Genomic DNA, 11,120 nt, shown 5'->3' with positions numbered 1-11,120 from the left:
GTAATTTATTATAAACCCGATTTAAATCACTAAAATTACCATTTTCGTGTGTGTTCTAATAAGTATTACTGTTAACTAAAAAAATGGATGTTTATTCCATATTGGTTGTGTGTGTCTAGTATCCGTTGTTTATAACCACAGTCTATAACTACAAAGGTTAAGCCCTTTTGTAGTTCTACTCTGGTTATGTAATGTATTATAAACCTAGTCTGATGATGAGCAAAAATAGTTAACTCCAATTCGTCCAAAAGAAGTCGTCCATAGCAAAATGACCATCCCAGCATTAGGTGGTCGTCCCCCCTTAGACGGTCGTTCATTGGAGGCAAGGGTCATCCATCCAAAAAGTCCTTGGACGACGCCCTGACCCTTAAGAAACTCATGGATCTCTTCACCAAATTTTATAGATTGAATCACGTGGAACTATCTTTTAGCATTAGCAAGATCTCTGTTCCTTTCTCTGACTTCCTACTTAACTTCCCGCGGTAGTTATAAATATCCTAACTCCTACAGCAGCTAACGGAAGTTAAGCTTCCACAAATACATGGGAAGTTATAAGACAAATAACCGCCCCGAGACCTACTATATAATGGCCCATCCACATTGAATGAAGGTAAGTTTTTTGATATATACATAACTCCTATAAAGTTGGAACTCTATAGAATTGGAGAAAAAAAAAACTAACTTTGGCATCGGAGGGTTATTGGCCGATCCACCCCGGTCATCTTTGATTGTGTGTTCTTTTTTCAGGCCTTTAAACCAATCGCTAGGCCTTTGAAGCTTGAAGCATCTAGTCTATTGATTTTCCTTGCATCATTAGTTGGCGCCGTCTGTGGGAAGGTGTTAATTGTGTTTTGCAATTTACCTGTCTTCAACGAAAGGTTGTATGATTCAGACAAGATCAGGGGCCACTATCCCAGGCCACTAGAAAAGTAGGGATACTTCAAGTAATCCCCACCATGAACATCAATCAGCGCCTGTCGTGTAGTCGCCTTCCATCCAACACATATAGTCCATGGCAGCCGCCATGGCGGAATAACCCGTCAAAATCAAGAATTGACAAGGGAGATTAGTTTAAAGAGGCAATGCCATGAAAGACACGTGGGAGGACAAGACCAGAGTCAAGAAGATAGAGGAGAGAATGCTGAGCCTGAGAACCAGTCGAGGGGAACCACTTCGCGAAGGGTGCCACATTTGGAAAGAGAGATGGACCAAATGAGAAAGATTATGGATGAGATGAGGGAGAATATGAGAAGGGCAAATCCCGTAGATGATTTAGTTCTTTGAACAGACTCCCCTTTCACCGCTTCCATCAACAGTCACCCCTTGCCTCCAAAGTTTAAGATGCCTTCTTTGGATTCATATGATGGAACACGTGACCCGTATGATCATATCGCCACCTTCAAGACTACCATGCACCTCCAGGGGGTTCTAGACAAGATTATGTGTAGGGCTTTCCCTACCACCCTTAAAGGGCTAATGCGAGTGTGGTTTAGCAAGATACCTCTAAACACTGTAGGTTCATTCGAAGAATTGAGTAAGTTATTCATCAACAATTTTATCGGAGGACAACGGCACAAGCGTTCCTCGTCCAACTTGTTAACCATAAAGCAAGGGAAAAATGAAAGCTTGCGCTCCTTCATTACCCGGTTAAACAGGGAAGCCTTGACGGTGGAGGAGATGGACGACAAGTAGTTACTGGCAGCCTTCCATAATGGAGTTAACTCTGATTTCTTCATTCACAAGCTTTATGAGCAAGAGCCACAAACCATGGCTGAACTCGTCCATTCAGCCTAAAATTTCATGAGCACGGAGGATGCAATCATAGCCAAGAAGAGGAAGAGAGTAGAGTGCGTGGAAGCAGATCTCCCACACCATCCTAAGTAGGGTCCTCGTCCAAAGAAGGCTCGGGCAGGAGAGAAAAAAGACAAAGATAGCAAGAAGGCAAGTTCTTCAGTAAGGAGTCAGCAGTACACACCCTTGAATATGCCACTTGAACAAGTGCTTATGAAAATCAAGGATAACTCGTCCTTGAAGTGGCTAGAGAAAATGAAAGAAGATCCCAACAAGTGCAATAGGAACAAGTATTGCTGCTTCCATAGAGACCATTGGCATGACATGAACGAGTATTTTGATTTGAAGCAGTAGATAGAGAATCTCATCAGGCAAGGAAAATTGAGAAATTTTCTTGGACGAGATCACAAGGATGAGAAGTTGAAGGCAAAGGTGGAAGAGTCGTCACGGCTCCAACTTGGAGAAATAAGAGTTATTATAGGAGGAACCTTTACAGGTCAATCTTCCAAGTCAAGGAAGACGTACCTAAAGGTGGTGCAAAACATCCAACTATCGAGACGATCTCCAAGGACGAGGGAAGCTGACGAGCAAGCCATTACGTTCACAGACGAGGATGCTGAAAGGATTCACCACCCGCATGACGACGCGATCGTCATTAGCTTACTCATTGCTGATAATAAGACTAGAAGGGTGTTGATAAACAATGGGAGTTTAGCGAACATCTTATATTACCCCACCTTCCAACAAATAAGGCTTGGACGAGATCAGCTACATCCAGTAAACTCGCCCTTGGTAGGATTTAGAGGGATGAAAGTGCAACCCGTGGGTACCATTACATTACCTGTGGGGGTCAGAGCATATCCACAACAGATAACCAAAAAGGTAAACTTCCTTGTTGTTGACCGTTCATCGTTATACAATGCCATCATTGGAAGATCGACTTTAAATAGTTGGAAGGCAGTAACATCTACTTACCATTTGTCTATCAAGTTCCCGACTAAGTATGGAGTAGGTTAAGTGCAAAGAGACCAATTGGCCTCCAGAAAAGTGCTATCTATCCATGTTGGCTATGGACGAGCACATACAAACAATGAGCATAGACGAGAGAAGGATTACCAAGGAACCCACGGAAGTGCTGGAAGATGTTTCTTTGTTCGAAAGCAACCCCAAAAAGTTTACTAGGATCGAGGCGAGCTTGGAAAAAAAGACGAACTTGGTCCAGTTTTTAAAGAAGAGCCTTGATGCGTTCGCAGGGAGTCACGAGGACATGCCAGGTATTGACCCAAGTGTCATTACCCATCGTTTAAATGTGTATCCTTCCTCCAAGCCTGTAGGTCAAAAGAAAATAATTTTTGCTCTTGAACGAGACAATGCCATTAAAGAAGAAGTCCAGAAGTTGATTACAGAAAAATTTATTCGGGAAGTCTAATACTTGGACTGGTTGGCTAATGTGGTTATCGCCAAGAAAGCTAATGGCAAATGGAGGATGTACGTGGACTTTACTGATATGAACAAGGCTTGCCCCAAGGATAGTTATCCGTTGCCACGCATTGACCAGCTAGTGGATTCGATTGCGGGTCATAAACTGCTAAGTTTAATGGACGCCTTCTCAGGCTAGAATCAAATAAGGATGGACGAAGTGGATCAAAAGAAGACATCCTTCATTACTAGCCAGGGGTTGTTTTGCTACAAGGTGATGCCCTTCGGTTTGAAGAACGCGAGGGCAACTTACCAAAGGTTGGTTAATCATATGTTTCGTCCACAGATCGGACGAAATGTGGAAGTTTACGTAGATGACATGCTGGTAAAAAGTTTGGACGAAAAAAGCATTTGGACGACCTTCAAGAGACCTTTGATACACTTAGGCGGTATAACATGAAGTTGAATCCAAGCAAGTATGCTTTTGGAGTTTCGTCAAGCAAGTTTCTTGGGTTCATGGTTTCACAAAGGGGAATTGAGGCAAATTCCGATAAAATCCAAGCGATACTGAATATGGAGCCGCCAAGGAATATCAAAGAAGTCCAATCTCTCACCGAACGAGTTACCGCCCTTAACAGGTTCGTTTCAAAAGCTACTAACAAGTATTTACTGTTCTTTAAAGTTCTCAAAAAGGCATTTAAATGGACGGACGAGTGTCAGAAGGCCTTCCAAGACCTCAAGACCTACCTCACCGCAGCACCTTTGCTGAGCTTGTCCATACTTGGTGAAGAATTATATTTGTATTTAGCAGTGTCCATACATGCAGTGAGCTCGGCATTAATTAGAGAAGAAGGGAGGATACAAAGGCTGGTTTACTATACAAGCTGGGTACTAAGAGGAGCGGAAGGATGATATCCAATGATGATAAATCTAGCCTTTGCTTTGGTCATGGCTTCTAAGAAGCTTAGACATTACTTTCAAGTTCATGTCATCAACGTCTTGACAAATCATCCCCTAAAGAAGGCAATGAACAAGTTGGAAGCTGTCAGACGACTAATCCAATGGGCCGTAGAGCATAGTGAGTTTGATGTCAGGTACCAACCAAGAAGCGCGATAAAAACACAAGCATTGGCAGATTTCATCGCGGAGTTCACTCCCAGTCAGGACGAGCTAAACAAAGAGGAAAGGGCACAAAGGTGGGTCATCAATGTAGATGGCTCGTCCACATCACATGCAGGAGTTATACTCAAGTCCTTGGAGGTAGATAAGTTGGCATACGCAGCCCGTCTACAATACCAAACCACCAACAACGAAGCTAAGTATGAAACCCTCCTTAAAGGATTGAAATTGGCTAAGTCATCCAAGGAGACTCTCAGTTGGTTATCAATTAAGTGAATGAAATGTGTGAAGTTAAGGAAGATTGAATGAAGAAATATCTCACCAAAGTAAAGTGGCTTGTCCAAAAGTTCAAAGAGGCCAGTTTTGTTCAACTCCCAAGGGAGGAAAACATAGAAACAAATGCTTTGGCAAAAGCAGTTTCGACAAGAGGAGTTATGGATGAGTATGACAAAGTCCAATACATGCCCAGCATAGATCTTCTAGAGGTACAGTAAATAGGAGGGGAAGAAAATTGAATGACTCCAATAATAGTTTATCTCAAGGATGGAAGGCTTCCAAAAGACAAGGACGAAGCTAGGAAATTGAGGATCAGGGTTGCCAAATATGTCCTTATAGACGAAGTCCTGTACAAACGAGGCTTCTCTTAGCCTTACTAAAAGTGCCTAGCTCTAGACGAGTCAAACTACGTATTAAGGGAAGTTCATGAAGAAGCATGCGAAAATCACTCAGGAGTGAGATCACTAGCCCATAAAGTCGTCCGTGTAGGCTACTATTGGCCAACTATCCAAGTAGATGCTAAGGCTTATGTTAAGGTGTGTGACCAGTGTCAACGCTTCAGCAACGTCCCCAAACAATCGTCGGAGTATTTATTCCCAATGATGGCCCCATGACCTTTTGCACAATGGGAACTAGATATCTTAGGCCCCTTCCCACTAGGAACCAGGCAGATGAAATTTTTTGTGGTAGGGATCGATTACTTTACTAAGTGGGTGGAAGCCAAACCCTTAGCAAAAATTACTTAGCAAAATGACAAAAACTTTGTTTGGAAGAGCATTATATGCAGGTTTGGGGTACCTAGGGTACTAGTGTCTGACAACGGACGACAGTTTGACAACACACCTTTCAAAGACTTTTGCAAGCAACTTGGAATCAGGAATCATTATTTCTTACCCTCTCACCCATGGGCGAACGGACAAGCGGAAGTTGCAAACTGGTCCTTATTAAAGATCATCAAGACCCGGCTTGAAGGGGCAAAAGAAGTATGGCCAAATAAGCTACTAGGTGTTCTATGGGCTTATAGGACAACTGGGAGGACCCCCACTGGGGAAACTCCTTTCAAGTTAGCCTATGGAAGTAAAACAGTGATACCTACAGAAGTGCACATGGCAAATCACAGGGTGATGAAGTATTAAAATGAGAATAATGAAGAGCAACTTCGTCTAAGCCTTGATCTGATAGACGAGGTAAGGATAGACGCAGAGCAAATGGCAGCAAGGTACAAAAATCTTACGGCTAGGTAATATGATGCGATGGTGAAACCTAGATGCTTCAACATTAGGGACCTTGTCTTTAGAAGGGTCTCTTTGGCAACCAAGAACCTGGCTCATGGAAAACAATGACCTAATTGGGAAGGACCCTATAGGGTCATTAATTGCAAAAGGCAAGGATCGTACTACCTGGAAGCCTTAGATGGATGGAAGCTAGAGCACACTTGGAAAGTCGAGCATCTGAGAAGGTACTATCAATGAAGGGTCAGCCTGGACGAGTGGCACCATGGACGAATTTAAAGTGTTTTCCTCTTCTTCATCCATGTTTACTACTCTTTGTTTATAACTACTACAACGTGTTTTAAGTATTTTAATTCCCTAAAAGTGCACTAAGCTCTAACTTATGCACTATCTAAAGACAAGTTTGTGGTGGACGAAGTTACATACTTAGTCTAGCTGATTGTATAAGTATTTTTATTTCCCTAAGGCACTGGCTTCTAAGCATGTGTCGTGTTTAAAGACGATGTTTTATATTATGTATATGCAGTCTGGATCTCCAATGAATGTGATACATAAGTCTATTCCCATAATTTCTTCCACGAGAGGTTCAAGGCCCAAGACGAGAAAAATCCCTGGACACAGGGGTGTAACATCTACAAGCTTTCCTTGAAATGGAGATAAAGCAAAGAAAAATAAGATTAAGGCATACTCGTCTAATCAATGGACGAGAAAACGCATACTCGTCCAGAGGACGAGATAAAACCTTAAGCATAAACGTCCAAGGAATGGACGAGGAAATGCATGCGTGTAAAAATATTTGAAATCCATGGATAAACACACCCAGCCAAGACAATCCAACATTTGGACTAGTTAAATGCTGGAGGCGTCTTATCTAAAGACGAAAGTAAATCATCCAGCCTATGGACAAGGAAAAAAGAAAACTGGTAAAATCAATGCCATTCATAAGACGAGTTATATTTGTAAAATTTAAAGAATGGCAAACATGTTGAATATGAAGGAATGAAGAATATAGACGAGTGAAACACCACGAGTGGATGGACCACTGAAAAACCAATATAACATGAATGGTGTAAGCAAAAGATAAACTTGTCCAAGCAATAACATGTTCAGTAATAAGTAAAGTGACGAAAATAAACATTCATTCATGAAGTTCAAAAAAGAAAAAAAGAAAAAAATGGTAGATGACCACCGTCCAAAAACCCTTGTAAGTTAAAGCCTAGAAGGCAATTGTTTGAAAGCTCGTCTTAAAGACTATAGACGAGACAAATGTACTTGAATAAATTTGAATGGTCCAAAACAACGGACCTTTTACTTAAAAAAAAAAAAGAAGAAGAAGAAGAAAAGAAAAAAGAAAGTAAACTGATCAAATTTTTATGCTTATCCTGAGGGATCCTCCCCAGTATTGGGCTCGTCTTAGACTAGTTGTGTGTTGGCATCGTCTTCAACGTCGACATCTTTAGAACTCGTCTGGAGGAGGGAGCTAGCAGCGCTACTAAGCTGAAGTTTGATGGAGTTAAAGTCAACTTCAGGGAAGTGTTCAATAGCGTCCATTCTAAAATCTTCAAAGCCAGCAGCATAGTTTGCGTCCGAAAGGTCAATAAATTGGATGGAAGCTCTGAACTCCTCCACAGCAACTTTTTTGGCATCCTCGAGAAGAGTACTTAGCTCGTCATTCCTTTTTTGAAAATGATTAAGACAAATATCCTTCTCAATGATATCAGCCTTCAACTCCTCGACGAGATTTTTCAGCCCCTTGACTTTGTCCTTAGCTTTGCCCGCCACTTCAGCCCAGACTCTACACTCGTCCTTAACTTGTTGGAGCTTGGTCTCAAGCTTGGCCCTCTCCTTGTCTATCTTTGTGGCCTGCCTAGACGTCACAATAAACTTTGACATTGCCTGGGCAAAAAGTTAAAAGTCCTGTTAAAAAATAAAATAATAATAACAACAATAGAATGGCAAGACGAGGTAAAGACAAGGTTACATACCTTAAAAAGGTCATGAACAGCAGAGTGTTCAAACTCTTTTAAGGACATGTCATAGCACGCTGCCACGTCCTCTTCAATCACAGACTTTTGGAACCTCTCCCAGGCCAAGTCCTCATTCTCAATAATGTTCATGGGAACTTTTGGAGGAGGCTGAGACGAGGCAGGAGTAGGGGGCTTGGAAAGGGTAACGCTAGCAAATTTAGGCGCGTCCACATCAAGAACTTGGATGAATGGCACTTGGGAGGTAAGAGGGACAATGCCTGGCTTGATAACTTCAAGCCTGGACGAGTGGTGCTTCGCTTTCTTATGACCTCGATGACTGGGGAGGTTTCCCAAGTCCAGCGTCTTGGACAAGCTCTTCCTTTTGTCTCCAATAGAATGACGAGGCTGAGACTGAGCCTCTAGCCAGGTGGCCTCGTCCATTACCTCTTTTCCTTTTTTCTCCTTCATAGTAGCCATCCCTGAAAAGAAATATGTTAGAATCATTTAAAAGACGATATCAAAAAAAATTCTTTTTAAGTAAAAACTCACGTCTACAGATTATAAGCTCATGAGCAATAGCTTCAGGAGAAAGCTCAGGGCCAAGTCGCCACGTTGCAAGACGTTGAAGGGTGACCAAGGAATGGAAACTCATATCAAGGTATAGACGAGCCTTGTGGACACAATCAAGATAAAACTTGCTTAGAGATGGTTGTCTGACTGCTGCCAAGGAAAAAAGAAGAGAAAGGTTAGACGATTATAGGCAAAAGACAACCTTAAAAAACAAACAAATAAACAAACAAACAAAAAACAAACAGACGTTTACCTTCAGGACGAAGGTTGCCTAACTCTCCTGTGTAGGGGCAAATGTATCCCTGCTTACCTCCACAGGGTGCCCAGACCAAAAACTAGAGACGAAAAAAATTTCGTCTTCCAGTTTCTATCAGACATCACAAGTGACTTTATTAACCTATAATCTTTGCCCTTGGCTGTAAATTGATAGAATCCATGGGACTGATTAATTTCCGAGGATTTGTAGCAAAAGAGGAACTCGGCTAGGGTGAGAGGACGATCCCCTTCAAATGCTTTCCTCCACAAAACTTGCATAGCAACAACTAGTCTCCATGCATTAGGGTTGAACTGAGACACACCTAAACCTAACCTAGTAAGCAATTCCCTGGCAAAAGCATTAAGGGGTAGCCTAAGTCCCCTAAGGAGGTAAGCTTTATAGATGCCTATCCCAAACGAGGGTTATAACACTACTCCCCATGAACGGCTAACCTAGGGTTTAGGTCGTCTAGAATTTGGTACCAACTCCTAAGTGAAGCGAGCCTCTTTTCATCTATTTCGGAAGGAATGCCTACAGCGCAACTATACACGGTCTCTACCTCGTCTAAAGGAGTAGGCCGAGGAACACTCATCAAGGTACTAGCTTGAGACCCAGAAGCTACCCTCGTCCTAAGATGTTCTTGGAAAACCTTTAAAGGAACTCCAGGAACACCAGACGTGTATTCCTCGTCTGTGTTACCCCTACTACTACTGTTGCTATTACTGCTACCACTACTAGAACCACTGTAACTAGTGGAGTCGTGATACTCATCTATAGCCCTTTCAATACTATTGCTAGACGAAGAAACAATTTCAGACATTTTAAAATCTAAGGGAAACCTAAGAACGAGGATAAAGAGAGTACCTAGCTCTAGACGAAGGAGGACTAAGGACACGAAAATACTTCTAAGATGAGGCTCTGGATGAGGAATGTCAAGGAAGAAAATTTAAGAAATGTGAAGGGTAGGGGGAATTCTACTATTTATAGGCAGAAAATTTTGGTGTATGAAATGACGCAGCCGACAAAAAAATGCCACGTGGCATTTTCTTGAAAAAATAAATTGACACAACAGGCCTCCAATGAAATCAGGACATGTGGCACAACCTGGACCACATAAGATTGACCAAGGAAATGTTGACGTATGACACAACATATAGCTGCCAATATTAAGGCACGTGTCCAAGGAGATTGATGAATTCTACAAAGCTTTGGATGACCATTGGACAAGGGGGCAACTGATGGTGAGCAAAATTAATTAACTCCAATTCGTCCAAAAGAAGTCGTCTATAGCAAAATGACCATCCCAACATTAGGTGGTCGTCCCCTCTTAGATGGTCATCCATTGGAGGCAGGGGTCGTCCATCCAAAAAGCCCCTGGACGACCCCCTGACCCTTAAGAAACTTATGGATCTCTTCACCAAATCTTATAGATTGAATCACGTGGAACTATCTTGTAACATTAGCAAGATCTTTGTTCATTTCTCTGACTTCCTACTTAACCTCCTATGGCAATTATAAATATCCTAACTCTTACGGTGGTTAACGAAAGTTAAGCTTCCACAAATACAGGGGATGTTACAAGACAAATAACTGCCTAGAGACTTACTATATAAGGACCCATCCGCATTGAATGAAGGTAAGTTTTTTGATGTATACATAACTCCTATAAAGTTGGAACTCTATAGAATTGGAGAAAAAAAACTAACTTTGGCATTGGAGGGTTCTTGGCCGGTCCACCCCAGTCACTTTTGATCGTGTGTTCTTTTTTCAGGCCTTTAAACCAATCGCTAGTCCTTTGAAGCCCAAACCATCCAGCCTACTGATTTTCCTTGCATCATTACAGTCTAAAACTAAAACACTAATATTACTATTTTCATATGTGTTCTAATAAGTATTGTTGTTAACTTAAAAAAAAAAGATGTTTATCCCACATTGGTTATGTGTGTCTAGTGTCTATTTTTTATAACCCCAGTCTACAACTACAAATGTTAGGCCATTTTGTAGTTGTACTCTAGTTATGTAATGTATTAAAACCACGTTTAAAACACTAATATTACTATTTTCGTGTGTATTCTAATAAGTAAGATTGTTAACTAGAAAAAATGGATGCTAATCCCACATTGGTTGTGTGTGTCTATTGTCCGCAGTTTATAACCTCAGTCTACAACTACAAAGGTTAAGCCTTTTTGTAATTGTACTCTAGTTATGTAATGTATTATAAACTCAGTTTAAAAAACTAATATTACTTTTTTCGTGTGTGTTCTAATAAGTATTAATGTTAACTAAAAAAAAAGGGATGTTTATCCTACATTGGTTGTGTGTGTCTAGTGTCTATTGTTTATAACCCCAGTCTACAACTATAGAAGTTAGGCCCTTTTGTAATTGTACTCTGGTTATATAATGTATTATAAAATCTATTTAAAATACTAATATTACTATTTTCGTGTGTGTTCTAATAAGTATTACTGTTAACTAAAAAAATAGGATGTT

General features: G+C 41.2%; 1 protein-coding gene across 1 annotated transcript; it reads left to right on the top strand.

The window, feature by feature from the left end:
* The first annotated feature begins 4,158 nt into the window (after positions 1–4,158).
* Positions 4,159–5,741, top strand: LOC142628704 (uncharacterized). Its single transcript, XM_075802750.1, has 2 exons — positions 4,159–4,406; positions 5,393–5,741. The coding sequence occupies exons 1-2, from the start codon at positions 4,159–4,161 to the stop codon at positions 5,739–5,741; spliced, it is 597 nt and encodes a 198-aa protein (XP_075658865.1).
* The last annotated feature ends 5,379 nt before the right edge of the window (positions 5,742–11,120 follow it).

The sequence above is a fragment of the Castanea sativa genome, chromosome 3 (assembly GCF_040712315.1).
Source record: "Castanea sativa cultivar Marrone di Chiusa Pesio chromosome 3, ASM4071231v1".
Classification (NCBI taxonomy): domain Eukaryota; kingdom Viridiplantae; phylum Streptophyta; class Magnoliopsida; order Fagales; family Fagaceae; genus Castanea; species Castanea sativa.
Note: the sequence above shows the minus strand (reverse complement) of the source record. Positions and strands in the feature narration are given on the sequence as shown.

Bases quoted from the DNA above. Each gene is read 5' to 3' on its own strand.
- LOC142628704 (XM_075802750.1), top strand. From the start codon at position 4,159: ATGGCTTCTAAGAAGCTTAGACATTACTTTCAAGTTCATGTCATCAAC. The intron at 4,407-5,392 runs GTGGGTCATCAA...CATTATATGCAG, and splicing joins AAAGAGGAAAGGGCACAAAG to GTTTGGGGTACCTAGGGTAC.